This window comes from Meles meles, chromosome 5 (assembly GCF_922984935.1).
Source record: "Meles meles chromosome 5, mMelMel3.1 paternal haplotype, whole genome shotgun sequence".
In the NCBI taxonomy this organism is placed as follows: domain Eukaryota; kingdom Metazoa; phylum Chordata; class Mammalia; order Carnivora; family Mustelidae; genus Meles; species Meles meles.
This window is the reverse complement of record NC_060070.1, coordinates 108,180,288-108,199,972: the sequence shown is the minus strand read 5'-3', so window position 1 is coordinate 108,199,972 and position 19,685 is coordinate 108,180,288. Positions and strand designations below refer to the sequence as shown.

General features: G+C 39.5%; 1 protein-coding gene across 1 annotated transcript in view; it reads left to right on the top strand.

Moving 5' to 3' along the window:
• The window catches only part of EYS (eyes shut homolog), a 1,714,887-nt gene that overhangs the window by 1,601,665 nt on the left and 93,537 nt on the right, over nucleotides 1-19,685 (top strand). Inside the window, 1 exon segment of the mRNA XM_046006082.1 lies at nucleotides 5,829-6,001. Coding sequence (XP_045862038.1) covers nucleotides 5,829-6,001 — 173 coding nt within the window.

Below are 19,685 nucleotides of genomic sequence, written 5' to 3'. Positions count from 1 at the left end.
GTGTGTGAGGAATAAATCCCTCCCCCAGCAATTTTGTAAATATTTCTTAATATCAGAAAAGAGCAATCATCAACGCTGCCAGCACTGTTTCCACCTCCCAGGCAACAGTTGAATTCACCATGGAAACAGCTGAGTAGAAATTGTGTGTATGTGAACATTAGTGAGGTCAAGGGAATGGGTGAAACAGCACTTTGTTGGCTTAAATATTTTAAGAGAATTTTTGTTTCTTTTTAGTAGGAGTTAAAATAGCATTTTAAAAGCTTATACCAACTCTTCCAGCCTGAAATAGCCTCCAAATAGGCACATTATCTTCACAGGAAATTATCTGAGAACTCCAGAGCTTCATAAGCACTGCATTTACTGATTCTGCTATATTAAATCTTGCCCAAATTGCCCTTCCAGCGCAAGGGACGGGAGACGGGCTAATTTTGCAATGAACATGGAGTAAGAAAATCTGTTATGGAATTGTTGCTTGGTCACAAAGTCTAATCTTAAAAAACCCTGAGATATGTTTCTAATTTGGGGAGGTAATTTTAGACCCGTGAAATGAGACAGTCATTCAACAATCATGAATGCATTCTTTTATTTTCTCACCCATTGGTACCCTCTACCTCATTCTTTTTTTCCCCAACCCACTTCTCTTTGTACCAGACTCTTTTCTGTTTGCTCTTATCCCACAATTAACTGATTCAGATTCAATTAATTGTATGTTTCATCTTTGCCCACCTCCTTTCCCTATCATCTAATGAGCAGCTGATCCCTCCTGGCACATCCTCCTTGCATCTCTCATTTAAGTTATTTAGATTATAGCCACTTGTACTGTGTTAGCTCCCATTTGGGGTTTGATATTTTCTGAGGCTCCTCTCTTAGAAGCAAAGCTTTATCTCCATTTCCTAAGAACTAGTAGGTCCCATGGCAAAAGGAATGAAAAGGATGGCTCTTGCTGGGAAGGAAATTTCTGATCATCCTGTTCTACCAATGAAGAAGTTTTTATAAAATGAGCTATGGCTTTGAGAGAAAGCAGAAGGGAGAGAGGGGGAAAGAGAGAAAAATTATAACATAAATTCAATCTTCCTTCACAAAATGTGCACAAGATTGGATTGGATTACAGATCCTAGAACAAGAAAAGACCAAAAAAATTATACTGTTGTGAATTATCCCTCTTTTTTTATATCACCTCTTCACATGTAATTCTCTAACTTTTATTATTGCTCATATCCTTTTTTATCTTCTTTGTTTCTACCTTTAATAAAATCTTTTCACACAAAGAAGAAAGTTCCTTGAAGCTGAAGGACATTTCCCTTGAGCTCTCCCTTCGTGGGTATATTATATAGACTTTGTTTTCTTAAGTTCACTTTCTAGGCCACCTTAAGATAATTTTGGTTTTGCATTTTTTTCTGTTATATTCACGTTTGGCTACTTTCAAAAAGAAAAAGTGAAAAATGTCAAAGATGATGGTGTGCCTTACGGCAAGAAATAACATCCTTTGAGGCAGCTCTGTCCTAGAGACACACTATCTGTGGATGAGGCGACAGTTGAGTCTCCAAGCACAGCTGACAACTCACTTGAAAAGAATTCAAAAATTGTAAGGAAGACTAGAGGTGGGGGGTGGGGAGGCTGGTGGGTATTGCTTTGTAATCAGCCGACTCTTACTGTGTGGTGTGAAATTCATGAAAAAGGAATGAAAGTTCCACTTGAAGCACAGCTACTTGGGATCTCATTTACATTCTTAAGCCAGTGCTGTGGTACTATAAATAGAAGAGCCTATACATAGAGATGGGTTATTTCTGCCAATAGTAATTTTATTTTTTAGAAGTATCTAGAGACATTATTCATAAGGACTCACTTCTGCTCACTTTCCTGCTGAGAACCTCCCTCTCTTGACACCGTGGGTGGTCAGCTTTGAAACGCGCTAATGATCCATTAGACACAAAGGGTGTGGGAAGAGTTATTTATTTTTTTTAAGTTAATACATGCAGGAGTCCTTTTAGTTCTAGAACATTTTCAGGCATCTGGCTGTTATGTAAATAGAAGCATCCTTTTCAAGCCAGCATCTTTGATTTTTTTAATCAGCTAAATTTTCTAAAGAAAATTTTTTAATACCCGTAGAAACTTAATGACAGTCATCTGATACACTAACCATATTGTGACTTGTAATTGAATATGCTATAATGGTTACAGTGCCAAAATAAACAGATGTTTGCATACACTTATATAGGTAGCACTTTTTTAACTAAGCTTTAAAATGACTGACTGAATGTTTTCCTACTTTATGTTACTAAGTGTAATATACATCCAGTAGACCATATATGGCCCTAGTAAAATAAAAACCGTCTAAGCTTTGTCTTAATGGATAAATATTGTATTTTCAGATATACATTAGTGAAAGACTAAAATGTAGCCTGAAAAGAGAAAATTATAATGCCTTGGCATCCTGCTAGTCACAATAGTAACTGATGCCCACCAACCTTTCATTCTGGTGAGAAAATTTGTCTCAGGGGAGCTGACTTTTGCACAAAGTAGGCTTTGCAGGAGGATCACATGGTGACATCTTTAAAACACAGAATCTTGGGCCTCACCCTTGATCTCCTAAATCAAAATCTCAGAAGACAAGGGCAGCCCGAGAATCTGCATTTTAAAAGCCACGTGAATGATTCACAGGTAACATTCTGTGGTGCCAGTCCTCAGAGCAGCTTTTAGAAGCCACTGGCATGTGAATCCATGTATCACAGAGCTAAGGCCTTAAAATCCTTGCCTACTGCCTATATTCCCTTTTCATATACCTACGCTGTGTCTTACAAGGATCCGTTCATGCCCTTATGTTGTCTTCCCAAACAAGAGCAGAAGCAAGTCTTCTGAACTCCATGGTACGTGGCTCTGTCCATAACATAGGTGCACAGCCAATACTGGTTGGCAGCAGTTGGCAATGAATATGGGGTTATGGTTTACAGGTAAAAACGTCACCGATATCTGGGTTCTTTCTCAGACCTACTTTTAATTCTGAAAAGTGCCCTGACTTCCTCAGAGGAGGCTTTGCAAAACGGTTTTCCAAATGGTTCCAGGTCTGTGACGGGTAAGATTTTGACAACTTTTTCAAATTAAAAAAGTGGACTGCATGTAAATCTATTCTCCCGTAACTAATTAAACAGTATCCAATACATTCACAACATTCAAAGTACACTGGGTCAAGGAGGTGACATCGTATTAATCATTGCTTCCAAACAATGGACTGTCACCTGAGCCAGCCTCAGGACACTAACTTTCTTGGTCAACACTGCTGTTTGCTTCAGGGTGTGGAGAGCTGTCATTAGAGTTAAGTGACAACAGACTCAGCTGACTTTTAGCTTTTGTAGAAGTTGGGATTTCGTAATAGGATCTTTGGCAAGATTTGAAAAGGAGAAACTTTTGGTCCAGGTAATACAGCTGGTAGCAAAAACAGATTTTATTAAAACTACAGGTGAAATATTGAGCACCCCAGGAAATATTTTGGAACTCAAAGGTACAATTGAAGTAAAATATCCAGAGGCCTCATCATCTGGCAAAATTTTAGTTGGTTAACACCGACTCTTCCTAATGGAATGTCAAGATGGGCAAGAGGGCTCTGGGCACTTGCTCATGGTCAGAGATGAGAGTATCTTTCCCCTTCATGGAGCATTTTCTCCAGAATTTCATTTCTCTCCCTGCTCTAGCTGCCTGCTGATGTGCAGATGCACGCGGTTAGTCATCTCCACATGAATTTATAACAACCAACTTCTTCCAACACCTGATGAAAGCAAAAAGGAAATGAGGCTTGATTGATCATAGGATATGATTAAAATTAGTGCTTTCCCCAGTTTATAACAGAAAAGCGTCTTTCCTGCATTTCAAATCTGGTTAGGTCTATATGATTCAAGCACTTCAATCAATCAATATTTAGATTTGTTTGACTTTCATATACGTGGCATTCTCCTTTACTATAAAAAGATGAATTTGGTCCTTCCAGAATGCAGCTTCAAGAGTCTTATACTCCAGAATTCAGGTGCTTAACACTGAACTTCCAATTCCAAATTAAGTGAATGGAGGTGAAATTACATGGGATTTATCCATGGCCCCAAACAACATTAAGTTCCTACCTAACACTTTAAGTCACACCAGAAGGTGGTCTGGCTATGCTTTTACCACTGTTCCAGGCAAGAAGAAACAGCATTAGCTCAAGGGTCCTCAAAATTCTGGTTTGTAAGCCCCATAACAAAAGAGTTTGTTTAGGGCACTTTATAACCATCTTAGTGACATTGATCCTTGCTTTTTTTCCCCATCTCTCAAAACCTGTGAGATTCTCTGTCTGCTAAGGGTAAAACGCTATGCAAGTCGCCATGAAAGTTATAAAACGAGTAAATTACTGGTCACTCACATTCAGCACCTTATTTGTCAACAAAATCCAAGGGTCTGGAAGCCTCACCCACCAAAGCTAGATATACCTGCTCTTTGACATACAAATTCTCTCGAGAGTGCTTCATCCCATTAACATAGAGAATTAATAGGAAAGTATGTACATTTTTGGAAAGGGGACCTCTTCATATTTCAAAATTGGTTATTCACTAGTATGATACTTTCCTGAAAGTAAATTTATTTTGGACTAAGGGGGTTAAAAGATGGAAAGAGGGTATGAAGAGACCAGAAGAATATGAAGGACAAGAAGAAAATTCCCGGGTATGGGCAAGATTTGCAACTAGATTGGGAGGCTGAGTCGTGAAACAAAAGACGCGGACATCCTAACCTGGGGACGGTCCTGGCACCTGTCCTTAAGCGTTAACAGTCATGTTTAGAAGATAAGATGTAAGCAGAAGGAAAAAATCCTGAAGATTCATATGTGAAGGTGTGTGGACTAAAGCAAAAAAGGGGAAGACAAGGGAAGGGAAGGGCATTAATACTAAATAGAATTCATTTAACTGCAGGTGACAAAACCCCCTTTCAAACTGGCTTGAAGACTAAAAAAAGGGGTTAAGATCCACTGGCTCATTTAACTGCAGAGTATTGGTTAGATCTAGTACACAAATAATATCATCGACCATCTGTCTGCCCCAGTGCCTTCCATTTGCACCGCTAGGCACTGGTCATCTGTCCTCTGCCAGGCTCAGCCCTCTGAATGGGCAAACCCCCCAGCAGCTACCAGGTCAGTGGGCACTAGGAATGGTGGAGGAGTAAGTCTACAAAGGCAGGCTGGGGCTACCTTTACTTTAAAAGGGTAGGATAGATGCAGGGAAAGCAGAAACACCAGATTCCCAGTCCCCTTCCCCTCTGGAGGAGGCTTGCCCTGCTGGTGAGCATAGTTTCAGCTCCTCTCTCGCAGACGCTCTCAGCCTGGGGCCACCAAGCCATACTTGAAGCCAGGGAGGTGTTGAGTCATTTCGGCTCCCCACCGTGCTTTTCTTGCCGAGTTACCTCAAGGGTGGCTCTTGGAGGACTTTATCCTCAGCGGAGGAAGCTTATCCCCAGCTTGAAATTCTCCTGAGTGTTGCACCTAAGATGTTTTCTTAATCGACATTTGAAGCACTTTACTGAGGCAGCGCCACTAAAAAGGCACCTAGTGTGAAATAAAGGTGAGATAAATCAAAAATAAAAATAGATAGCTTAAAATAGAATTCATGGCTTCAGGCAAACTATAAACCTGCTAGTCTGCTTTCAATGTGAAGTACACAGCGAGAAATACTTTAAGGTTGAAAAACAGAAAGAGAAAGGGAGAAGACAAGCTGCAATTTTCATTTTATTTGTGTGTGTGTGTGTGTGTGCCTGTGTGTAAAAGATCTATTATTTTCTGATTGGTTTTATCTTTCCTTTTTCCTTCTTAGTGATCATGGAAACTGGTTTTGTGAGTGTCCGAGGCTGTACGCAGGCAAGATGTGCCAGTTTGCTACCTGTGAAAACAGCCCGTGTGGGGATGGTGCCACCTGTGTTCCTAAATCCAAGACAGATGTCGTCTGCCTCTGCCCATATGGGAGGTCTGGACTCCTCTGCACGGACCGTAAGATCATGTGATGAGAAAGCGTGGTGCACGGGCAAAAGGAGGTGAGGAGTAGAGAAGTCACTCGAAGGAAGCAAGCACAGTCCCTGACTGATCAAACGGGTCAAATCCTTTCCTTGGTTCTTTTCAAGTCAAGCGAGAGAAGACCTACTAGTGAGACTGATCACTGAGCAGGTAATTCTCTCAGCCAATGAAATTACAAAGGAGGTAATGAGTTTACCCTGAGGTTAGACCTCAGAAAATCTCCCTATTCTAAAATCTCAAAGCCATTCTGATGCTCAGAGAGTAGTAACAAGGAAAATCAGAAGCAAAACATAAATTCAAAATATTTTCTCTCATTTTGGCAAACTGAGGATATAATATTAACATATCTATGTGTTGTAGACCAGTTTCTTTTTTGTTTAAAGATAACAAAACCCATGACACGTTAAGTAGATAGCAAGAAACAAAATCACAAATAATATCCATGTGCCTCTCCTTAGGAAAATCCAGTATGTGGAAATCCTAAATTACAAAAAGGTACAAGATGCTGTAAAATAAGTTTGTTTAAGAAACAACTTGCCTAAGAATGTAATGTTAGCTTTGATATACAGAAATAAATATGTCTATAAATATTTCTGAAATAATTAAAAGTATTTTGTATTACTATTTTATCAACTCAGGGTTGGGCTTGTTTTATTTTTATTTTCACTGTAAATTTTTTTTTTAATTTTTAAAAAGATTTATTTATTTATTTGGAGGGGCAGAGGGAGAGGGAGAGAGAGAATCTCAAGCAGACTCCCTTCTGAGCAGGGAAGCCAACTAGGGGCTCTGTTCCTGAAATCATGATCTGAGCCGAAATCTAGAGTCAGATGCCCAACTGACTGAGCCACCCAGGTGCCGCTCACCATAAAAAGTATTTTTAATTAAATTAAATTTAGAAAAAAACAAAGTTTTTTCTGGTGCTGGTGGTATTTGTTATCAAATTCTAGCACAAGGCTATCAAAGTGAGCACAGGTCACTATGCCCCAGACACAAAATGAAACAAACAAATCTAACCTGTGCCGACTCATAAAAAAGCTGGAATGCCACACCCTGATTTAATAGGCATGAAAATTGAAACTATAATAAAGAAGAATTTGTGACTAAAAGGTATTGAAATTGTGGGCATATATATCTTTAAGGGAATTGAGATAATGCATTTCTATAGCTGGGGGAGGGGGAGTTAAGAAGTACTATGAGTTTCATTCTTTGTATGGCACATTTATATTAGAAGTTAGCCAAGTCACATTTATAATAAAAAGGGCATCATAGACCAGATGGGATTGAAGTTTTGTCTGTTCCGATAAAAACAAAACCATTCATTCTATTGAGGTAAAAGCTACTGAAAAATGCAGTTGATCACAAAAAATTTGACTACTAAGGATGAATCCTCAGTTTTGCTTCCTGGTTGAAAAATAGACTGATCATGTGAAATAAGAAATGAAATTTTTGGGGGGGTTGTTTGTTTTTCATGTTGGCCTTGAACCCAAAACCCTGAGATCAAGACCAGAACTGAAATTAAGAGTGAGACACTTAACTGAACCACCCAGGCACCCCAAGAAATGAAGATTTATAGGAATGTTTTCACATATTTACAAAAAATCGTTTACTCCCATCTCTTGGTCATATTACAGCTCCAGAGAGGCAAGATTTATAGATTACTGAGACAGGAAATATTAGACAAAATTTACCTTTCATTGTAGGTAAGAAGAAATTCCTACATGCACCCATCCAGAGGAATTCCTCAAAATAACTCTTCCATTAATATATTCCACAAAAGGAGTGCTGTGAAGTGTGTAAACCTGGCAATTCACAGACCTGTACCCCTGGGGACAAAAATACATTATATGTTTATTAAAAAAAAAAAAAATTTGGAAGGGGAGGCGAACCATAAGAGACTATGGACTCTGAAAAACAACCTGAGGGTTTTGAAGGGTCAGGGGTGGGAGGTTGGGGGAACAGGTGGTGGGTAATGGGGAGGGCACGTTTTGCATGGAGCACTGGGTGTTGTGCAAAAAGAATGAATACTGTTACGCTGAAAAAATAAATAAAATGGAAAAAAAAATATATTCCACAAAAGTGCCAGAGCAATTTGAGATTCCTACCGTCATGGAGCTTGCCTTCTGAGAAGATCAAAAGAAAGTAACAATGGCTCAAGACACAGTATAGAGTTTATGGAAAGAATTATGAAGGAAATAAACAGGAGTATAGGGAGTAAATAGGGTGACAGGTGCTCATAACATGAATGACTCCAGAAGAGTAGAGATTAGTGCTAATGCCTAAATAAGAAATATGACATATGAAACCAGGAGAACAACTATTCAAGCAGAAGTTTCAGAAAAATGAAAGACTCTGAAGAGAGCTAGAACCTGTTTTTTTTTTTTTTGAAGAATGAAAGGTGCTATTCTAGCAGAGCATAAGGGAGCAAGGGAGAAAACCGTATCTGACATGAGAAGGGCCTACATCATAAAGGATCTTAGGCACATGGGAAAGTCTTAGACTTTGATTTCTCAGTGCCTTAAGAAGCCATTGGACAGTTTTAAAGAAGCAAGTGGTATATATGTATTTGTTTAAACCATTCTGACTGCAGTATATCAATTTTAGAAGGCTTTTGTCAGTGACCCTGACAAAAGATAATTTTGCTTAAGACCAGGGTGATGGCCAGTGGAGATGGAAATAAGTGGATAAACTTGAGATCTGTTCTGGAGATAGAATTGACAGAACTTGCTGCGAAGTGTGTGGGACAGGCTGAGTCAAGTACATCTAGATTTCTTTATTTTGTTTGGCCTATGGGTAGATTGTGGCACCATGAAGAGGATTAGGAGCATAACAGGGTTTTCATGAGGCATTATTGGGAGGTAAACAAGAGTTCCATTGTGTACAGATGAAGGGAAATATGCCTGTTAAGATATCCAAATGGAGAAGTTATGAAGGCAAATGGGTAAATGATGCTCAAGCTCATGGGAGATGTCACAACTAAAGATACAATTTGGGGAGTCATCAAAGTAGAGGTGGTGGGTGACACTCTAGAATCAGAGATGGTCTAAGGGAGTGTAGATAAAGAGAAGAGGGCTGTGGACCAGGATTCCACTACTTAGGGATCTGGGAAAGGACAGAACGCCATGTGAAATGCCAGTACCATCCCCATACAAGCACATTATCTTTCAGCCCATAAATATCGCTCCTTTGGTGATGTTGCATGGTCTTAACCTAGATCCCCCATCAAAGCAGAACCTGGATAAAGAATTGCATTGAAGTAGTTCATTTTGGAAACGATCTCAAGAAACAGGAGTGTAGTGAAGACTTGGAGGGACTAAAACAGGAAAGGGGAGAAAGTCAGTACATAGGTGTCTTATGGGGTTGAAGCGTGAACAGCTGTGTTTGATTCTACTGAGATCTTATGAGGAACTGTCTAAAATGACAAAATTGTCTAATCTTATGAAGAAATGTATAGAACGATTCTAAAAATTGCCTGCCAAAGGGACAAAAGAGAGAAGCATCTAACCATCGATTCATGGTTCCTTTTGATTGAGGGTTGCCCTACGGGACCTTAATTTTCCTACACTTCTACATTGCCATATAAAACTAGCAAAAGGGCTAGCTTTTGCAGGCATCTCAGGCAAGCAAAAGCTCCAGAGAAGCTAGGGATCAAGGAAGGATAGTTTAGCATATCAACATTCCATTAGCAGTCACAAAATGCCCACTCAAAGTGTCCTCCCCCTTCAGGAGCCATCTTTGCACCCAGCAAGAATCAAGGCTTTCTTTACTCCCCCAGCTAGTGTGAGGTAGTGCCCCATCTGGTTTCTTGGACCATTCATTGCTACCAGTGACCTCCGGGAGATTGTCCAGAACATACTGAATATGTAGCTATCCAGTAGAGACAAGCGTAGAGCAAACCAATAAGCATAGTTGTTGCCCAGTTGCAAATACACGTGAGAAAGGGCAGGGAATAATATCCAAAAACTCCTTTTTTCATCTTTGCCTTTTTGTTAATACCAGAGGGTGAAAAATCACCTAGTTTTAACAGCAGTTGTGTTTGCTACATAGCACTTTTCTTTCAGATCATAGCCATATCTACCATACTAATATATTCTTTGGGGGATAATAAGAAATATAATTATGACGTTTCCTACCTTGTTGATGTTTCCACTGGGAAATTCATCCCGGGGCAATCATGGCAGTGATGACAGGAGCCAAAATAAACAAACACTGCAAATGGAAAATTCGCAGCTGCCTTCCTTTGTAAAGTGCTTTACTTTCCACATTTGTGCTCTTCATTCACACTTCCTGTTGCCTCCTATGCAGGCATAAGCTTCTTGTTTCCTTAACCACATCATTTTAAAGACAAAGGGGGGACGCATTATTTTGTCTCTCAATGGCTGTGTCCTTTCTAGAATTTGTCTTAATTTACCTTATCCTCCCAGCCTGCGCCTGTCAGTGGAACATAGCTTTTGAAGAAAGTAGTGAAACATGCAGACTGAGTCTAGAATCAGCTTGGCTGGGTTAAAATCCCCAGTTCCCGTGCTGAGCAGCGTTCAGGGTGACCTTGGGCAAGTCACTTGGTCTCTCTATGCTGCAGGTTCAGAGTTTGATAATAGAACCCGACTTAGAGAATTCATGAGAATTAGATGAGATGATTCATGTAAATTGCTTAATGTATCACTGGACACAAAGAAAATGCTTTTGTTTTTTTAAGAGCACTCGAACCAGGGAGTGGTTCACTCAGGGAGTGAACCACGGCATCCCGCATCTCGTCATTGTGGGAAAGAAGGCTGGATCTCCAACCTAACTAGAAAGAAAACTCTCTACGGTGTCAAAGGAAATCAAAATTAATTTCCTTTTAAGAATTTTTCTAACTTGGTGACACTCTTTGCAGTGATTAGAGACAAGCTGGGGTATTACAAAGTCAGGTAGGAAAGCAGCGCTCCAGGGATACAGATAATCACCAGGCTATTTAAGGACATGCTACCTCTATAAAGCAGCTTAATGTCAGGCTGGCATTTTGTAATGGCATATTTCAAGTACATGTAATTTTCTGTCATGTAAGCTCGTAACTCTTTTGATAGCATCCACTCTGATATGATCCAGCTTTCTCTCTCCGACTCAACAGCTGTTTGATTACCCTGCTGTTCAACCGATCTCAATATCCCTCATTTCCCTCCATGTTTAAATTCTCTATTTTCCAGCTCCTGGTTACAAAGAAATGTTGAAAGATCAGGCCTGATCCCAGAGGGGGGCAAGGAGACAGGGGTGATTGTGGCCATACAATCACTCAGGAAAGTGATGCCTCTCACCCTGGGTCGAAAGCAACCTTTGAGTGTCCTGCATTTTTTCTTCCTTGAGAACTGAGGGAATTGCCTCTCCTTTAGCTCAGTGGGAAGGTTCACACCCCCTGCCTTTCACCTTTTTTTCTATATCAGCATCTGTAAAGAAAAGAAGTTAGATTGGCACATCTAAAAAAGGAGCACTTAAAATAAATATATGTATTATTGTACACTGAAATGTTCTTGAAAAACAGCTTTGATGGACTCCTGCAATCCAACCCACTGCATTGAATTAACACCTTTTTTTTTCCATTTGTGCAAGCGGCAGTCCCTGCAGAGCAAAGTTACAGTTATTGTTCCAATAATTATTGCCGGTGCTTTGTGTTCATAAGCAAACGAGCTGTGTGTGTGTGTGTGTGTGTGTGTGTGTGTGTGTGTGTGTGTGTGTGTATCTGGGAAAGATTTTCTGGTCAAAGCCTTTCATTAGGTATCTATAGTTACTTCTGTCATTCCTCTACCGGTAACAGCATTATACTTCCTACCAATGAGTGGTGTTGGATTTAGTTATACACACACACACACACACACACACACATACACACACACCCCTATTAAAAGCAAGATAGTAAGGTATTTTGTCGTGGGGAATTATATTAGCTCTGGCAGACTCTGCCAGTTGCTCGGCCAATATATTCTCTCCTTTTTTTATTAATATATCCCTGAGTGTATTGGGGGCAGTAATGTGCCCAGCTAAAATGTCCCAGCTTCCCTTAAAACAGAGTGCATCCATGGGACTCAATTAGGACGGGTGGATGTAAGCAGAAGTGTTGGAGAATTGTACTGACCTCTGGGAAAACTCCTGAAGAGTATCACGGCACCCACCCTTGCTCTTTTTTAGGTTCATTGTAAGCCTAGATTGTGTACGAGATGACTCGAATTCCAGAAGTCATCTTGGGTCATAAAGCAACTTTGAGAATAGAAAATACATGCAATGATGTGAAGAAAAAGATGGAAAAGCTTAATTAAGTCCCGGATAACTCCAGAACCACCTTGCGGTTCAGAGATTGTCCAACATCATACTTTTTGTTAATGAAGGAGAACCAATCTGTTTTTCTTTAACCTCTGTTATTTTGTTATTCGTTATCTGTTACATGTAGCTAAACCTAATACTTACTGATACGGTCAGTGCCAAGATTTCCTTGAATTTTATATCCTGCTAGGTTTTCTCAAATATTTCTGATTTTATTCATAAGCCCTTGGGTTCCTTCTCAAAGAGAGGAAAAAGTACAGGATTTCTTGTATCTTATTTCTCTTCTTTCAGTCTAGAAGATTTAATAAATTACAACTTCATAAAATATATTTTGCAACTCAGTGAAAGTGTGGTATGAATGTTGTTCCAATATTGTAAAAGAAACATCAAAGTAAGCAGCAAAATGAAAATGACATTTTTGCAAATTAGAAAAATAATAAGAAAGCAAATTTTAGATCTTACTTATGAAACATTACCTCTTATTTTAAAAGTACCCACATGAGTCAATTTCTAATAATCACACTAAATGAAAAATCAAATTAGTTTGTAAATTTCCATATCTCAATTCCTAGGAAGGTATGCAGCTATTATTTCTGCTTTTAAACAAAGAACAAAGAATATTCACTATCAAACTCATACTAACTGTTTGCCTCTGGAACACTGTCAGTAGGACACTAAACTGGAAAAGCCAAATGTTCCTTTTGTTCATTCCAGCCCTTTGTCATTGTTTAGCAACCTCACAGAATTTTTCCTCCCCACACGAGCATTTCCTGCCTACTAAAAATGTCTTTAAAATGGATAGACTATGCACAGGAGTAGAACTGTCTCTCCTGAATGTATTTATGGCAAATTGATTTTATAGACATTTGTGGAAATGGAAACCTCTGCAGTTTATCCCATCGCTCACCAGAGAATTGAACTTTGCAGGTCTGTCAGCCCAGGCCCTTCCACATAGAGTCCATTTTTTCATATCAAATGAATACTGTCAGATGCTACCACACCTAGCAGGTTATGCTTGGTCAGTTTAAGAGCTGTGCTAATGAGATGCACCTGCCAGTTACCAAGCACTGGAGAACACAAACACATTTGTCGCACATTAAAAAATTCTTCACAGAAATGGAAAATTGATAGACTCTGGGTAAATTTATGCTACATGAAAGACTATAAAGTCAACATTTTATGAAGAGGCAATGGAATTTATTGATTGCTAGGAATGAGATAAACAGGGATGGAGATGCCTGTGTGTGACGTAAATTGCCTACCATTCCATACAATGATTAGCGGTTACTCGGTTCAAGGGATTCTTTGTTTATTTCCACTGACACGCTTACGTTGTCTTTTCCAGTATTGAGTCATTTCATACCTGTGTGCTTGAAAAATGGCTTCCTGTGTCTCTTAGTATGAGCTACGGACTGCTTAAAACCAAGTGCAAACCTGACATGGGAAGACCCCACCCGATCCTGCTGCCCCCACCTTATCCACCCTCTGGCAGCTCACACTATTTGGTATTCATCTTTTTTTTTTTTTTTAATCTTTTAAATGTTGGCCATTTATCGCCTCAGTCCTTCCCTCAGACAGTCAGCTCTGTGAAGGTAGCTATCACATCTGCCTTGGCCATCACCGTATCTGTGGAGAGGCACACGTTGCCTGGCGTATGGGAGGCTCTCATGTTTTGGCTGAATTGAAAATGATTTCAAAGTTCTTCAGAATATTCATCTAAGCTATTACCCTGAACCTACTACTATGACTATGACTATTAGAAGCTAGTCAGTAAGTATTTGTCAAACTGAAAAAGTAAACTAATAAAACATTATCAGTGAATGAATAGTCTAATCTGGAACATTTCCGAAAGTGTGTTCCAGAGTGCACTGCTGCCATAAGGCGGCCTACAAAAAAGAGTCTGGTGAAATTAACTCACCTCTACTGAGTGCTTACTCTGTGCCAGGCCCTCAGCTAAGTCAGATCGGGAAACTGAAGATCATAGAATTTAATTAGTCAAAAGTGAAATAGTTTGTGAGTAGGGGGTAAATCTAGAATACAGGTCTCTCGGATTTCAGCTTTTTTAAAAAATATTATATAGTACTCTGCTCTCCTTTTAGGAATTCAAGTATACATAGTGATGTGGGAAACAAAGACAAAAGAAAAATTAAATTTCCTTACAACTTAGAGCCCATTGGCAAGTCCTTGAAACAGGCAGAGGGACATTCCTTTAGGAACTCAGCTGCCTCAATGTTAATACTTAGCTAAGGGCAAAAGGCAATCTTAGCCTGACACCCAGGACCCTGTAAGTCTACTTTAACATATAAAAATTCCTTTGGATACTTCCTTTATCTCAACTCCCCAAGATACATATTGGCAATCATTCCGCAAGCATATGATATGACCCACCAATATACATCTGAAGGGTCTAATGACTAAGGTTTTATTAAACAGTAATAAATGACCTTTTCCCAACATAGCTAGCCCCCTCAAGGTCCTGGAAACCTTGCTTCCAAAATTTCTTAGAGACTTAACTATTCTTAACCCCCTCTCATCTTGAAAGTTTATAATGGGCCACTCCTTGTGACCCCAACGCAGCTCTTTCTGCCCCGGGGTCCTGTCCTTGTGCTTTAATAAAACCACTTTTCTACATCAAAGACCTCTCAAGAATTCTTTCTTGGCCATTGGCTTTGAACCTTAATGTCTTTCCTCCATCAGCAGCACAGTGAAAACTCTGAGTCCTATAATGACCAGCATTAAACAAAGGAGCTCCGCTTTCTCACAGAGCAAGTCCTTCACAAAATACACTGCAGTAGTTCCCAGAGTGGTATTTGTACACTCCACGTGGTTTGGAAGAAAATATCTGGTTTTTGGGGGGTTTTTGCCTCAGTTTTTAATTTCTATTCTCACGCTTTATGATGTCCGTGTTATCTTAGTGTTAGTACACCAATAACAGTTTTAAATAAATAATACATATGGGCCATAGTCTAAAAAGTTTAGAGACCACTCATTTAGACCACTCCCTTTCAAACATGGCCTGAGGTTTTTATTAGTTACATTAAATTCAGAGAATTAATTTAAAGAAGCTAATTTCAGATTATGGTTGGAATGTTTAGGATATATAATATATAAAATTTGTTTTCTATTTCCAATTGGTTGGTATTGTTAGAGGAAACAATGGAGTGGCATATTCAAGAGCTGCTTATTCATGTTCTAAAAGTACATTAAAACCACCCACTCACCCCAATACAATTGAATTTGCTTAAATTTGCATTCTCTTAGCTTATGCTAGCTGAGCTGTGCAGAAGACAGCCAGAGGACTATGAATGCAGGAGTAAAGTGGCAAATGCCCCTATTAATACCAGCAGCAATCCCATCCTAGAAAGACAAGGATTAAGTGTCATGTGGCTCTTTGAGTGAAATGTGCTCATTTGTGGTGGACGTTCCCAGACAGGAAGAGTAACCTATGGCCACTGAGACCTAAACTACACAGAATAACTTAAAGTGAAAGCTACTTCTTTTTTCTGCATTGCAATTTAATAAAAAAATAAATAGTGCTCACAATTATACTATGCATTTATCAGTTAGGGTTTTGTTTTGTTTTGTTTTGTTTTGATTTTTCTCAGTGAGTCAGATGATTGATACTTGCTTTGTCCCCCCCTCTGCACTTTCAGCAAACGATGACCCTTCAATACTTTAAGTGTAATGAAAAGTACTCAACATTGATAAGGAACCACTCGATGAGTTAATAGGAATTCCCACTCAGACGGGGGGAGATGCAAGTGATATTTTACGTGTTTGGTAAGAATAAACCTGAAAAGACTGACAGACACTCTTAGAGGTATCATTTTGTTAACTCAGACAGATTAAACAATTTCTTTTTTTTTTCAAAGATTTTATTTATTTATTTGACAGACAGAGATCACAAGCAGGCAGAGAGGCAGGCAGAGAGAGAGGAGGAAGCAGGCTCCCCGCTGAGCAGAGAGCCCGATGCGGGGCTCGATCCCAGGACCCTGAGATCATGACCTGAGCCGAAGGCAGAGAGGCTTTAACCCACTGAGCCCCCCAGGTGCCCCAGATTAAACAATTTCTTAGAGAAAAATATGAAACCATATAAGGAGCATTTTTAGAAAGCATATCAATTAATGTAGAACTGATTAGTCAAAATAATTAAACTGATCATTTCAATGCTCTCATGGCCTATGCCTATGATTAAAAGACTTGGCAAATCAGTTCTGGGATTCCTATCATAATTGATGCATTTGTGAAACAAAGATAAAATGTGGGAATAATGAGAAAAAGTAGAGAAAGAGAGTATTTCTGAAAATTAGTTATAGTTTGTAAACAAAGCCTGACTTCATATGTTTCTGTATTTCATTAAGATTATCCAGTGTATCCAGCATATACATGCTTTCTACAATACTGAACATTCCTTATGCCTTCCCTGGCTTTATCATATCCCTTACCCTTGAGAAATAAAAGATAAATCCAAAGGTAAGGGTAAGCAGTCTTAGATAATCAGGTCATGATCCCAGTTTGGCTGTAATGATGGTATTATAAACCCTGAACATGAACATGAATGTGAGCTACAAAGGGAGTTCTACACAGCCAATATCAGTAGTGTGGCTCATGTCTCAAAATACTGGAAGCCCTTAATGTGAACCATAATTCCCGAAGGGCTATTTGAGTCTTCATTTTTATAACTAGAGCGCATTATAGGGATTACTAAGAGCTGGGCTTCCTATTCATTTCTGAAATTTCAAAATTTCAGAGCAAAGAATATCTCGCAAAAGCTCACCTATTAATCTATTTTAAATTAACATTTTTTTCCTGTGGGCTAAACAATAGACAGATATAGATGTTTTTTAATTCCCTTGTTCTAAAGAAAGCATGTCGGTCCTGAGTAAGGGATTCACGGGGAGAGAATTAACTCTTTCCTGACTCCGCTGTTCTTGGTAACTTAAGAACATAATAGTACCTTGTCAAGTTCATAGGGCTCTTTGAAAGTCAGCATTTTACTGCCCATTTCAATTTGCATCCATGACTGAACATCTGTCAGGGAACATCCAGTCTTTTCCAGAGGGCAAATCTAAATATTGCACCTAATGATTCAGTTTCCAGGATGACATTTTGTAATTCTCTTTGCCATTCCCAAGGGGCCAAGGGTATTTTTGAATCTCATCTTTTTTGGTTCCTGTGTATTAAATCAACTTGAAATTGTTAAAGTGCGACTCTTTCTGCCCCTGAGACTTTAAGCTCTAGAGAAAGAAAAGCTGTCATCAGAGTGAGTGGTTGATAATCCTGCTTGTTGGAGTGTATCCCTGTCAGTCTCCAGGTAGGTGGCTTAACACACACCTTGCTGACAGCTACCACCCAAGGGGGCTTTCCTGCAGGGATGTCCCTCTGGCTGCCCTGCTGCTTGTGTCCCCTAAGTATCTGTCAGCATTGCTATCTTAACCATGGTGGAGTTGATTTTTCCTGAGGCAGCCATATTCACGACATTTTAAGTTTGATTTCCTGTGTAAACTCTAAAAACAGAATGTTGAGGAATTATGTCTTTCAGAGCTCTTTTTGTCGGGGGATTATAAAACCCTTTTGCCATGTGTCGCCTGCTTCCTGCCTCCATTTTACCTCTCCCCTCCATTACTTGTTGTAAGAAACAACTACTTACAGGGAAAGTGCATGTTTAGGATCCCAGATTTTGAGCTACTGAATGTTAGTCTAAATCAGTGTGGCAAAAGGGAAATGGAAAGCCTTAACAGTCATCTCTCCCACATGTTATGGTAATTAGAGACTTACACAATTTCCCATCCTACAAATCAAAGGCCTTGAGGTGCCTCTCTGCCAACATCTAAAAGCTTTCTTGGTTGTTCAACACTTGGCCTGTTGGAATAAGAGAGTATCAGAACACCTGTGCAATACACAAAGGGCTGCAAATTTATGGGTGTATTAAGCGAAGTCTAATTATAACTTGATAAAAAAAAAATCCCCTTGACAAAAGCCTATTTCCAGAGAAGCAGCTTTTGTAAGAACAAACTTGGAAATGATTATATCCCAAATGTGCTACTTGGTAAGATTGAAAAGAAGTGTTTCTCAAAGCATTCTTAGATACAGAAAGAACAATACCTCTTTTTTTTTTTCACCCTTTCTTCTCCAGAGTGGAGTGGGGTGCTGCATCTTACCAACTCTTTAACATCTGCAAGCTGTAATTAATTTATTTCCGCAAACTCAAAGAGATACTGTTTGTTTTCTTTTAAGGTTTTATTTATTTATTTGAGAAAGAGAGAGAGCACAGACAGAGAGGGAGAAGCAGACTCCCTGCTAAACTGAGAGCCTGATGCAGGGCTCGATCCCAGAACCCTAAGATCATGACTTGAGCTGAAGGCAGATGCTTAACTGACTGAGCCACCCAGGCGCCCCATAGATACTGTTTTATTAACTAACAAGTCTTTACTTCACTGTCTAGGTGATGAAACTGAAGTTGGCAGTTATGAACTACTAGTCCTGTATGATGGGGAGGCCCGATACTGGAGAACAGAGCCCAGATCCAGGTCCAAAATGTGTCAACCTCCAACAAGTCATTTCACCTCCCTGCACTTCACTTTCTTCATCAGCTAATAAAGGAGTTGAAGAGGTTGCCCTCTTCTTCTTCAGTGTTTTTATTCCAGTCAGAACCCGTAGACTGAGAATAGGGAAAATCGTTATGAGTTACTGCTACTGATTGAAGTGCAGTTTTATTGTGTGTCTCCTTCATTACGGTTCATTATGAAACGGCAAATCGGAGTTAGCAGGTGTTTCACACTTGCAGCAAAGATATTGTTCATATAAGATACCTCATTTAATCCTCAGAAGAACACAAAGGGCAGCTATTATGATCATCTCCATTTTCTAGATGAGAGCACTGAATATTAAGGAAGGTAAATAACCAGTATGAGGAATGGCTGCCCAGTGACAGAGCTGTGCTCTTAACTTTTATGTTACTCTGAACCCCACAAATAGGTCTCAAGTACAGATTCGGTCACACTGTACTTAAAGATAAATCTAATCTTGAAAGTGATAACTGATTTTATTAGCAGAGACTGAAAAAGTAGCTATCTTCTTAAGAATAATAGATCTAGTATGAAATTATAAATCATTGATCAAGTCTTACCACATTATTAAAACACTACCTAAACAAACAGGGCCACTTGGGAAGATGTGTTAGTTATCAGTTTCTACTTCAATAGAAAGTTAAATATAGGGCCCCTGGGTGGCTCAGTGGGTTAAGCCTCTGCCTTGGGCTCGGGTCATGGTCTCCAGGTCCTGGGATCGAGTCCTGTGTCAGGCTCTCTGCTCAGCAAGGAGCCTGCTTCCCCCTCTCTCTCTGCCTGCCTCTGCCTACTTGTGATCT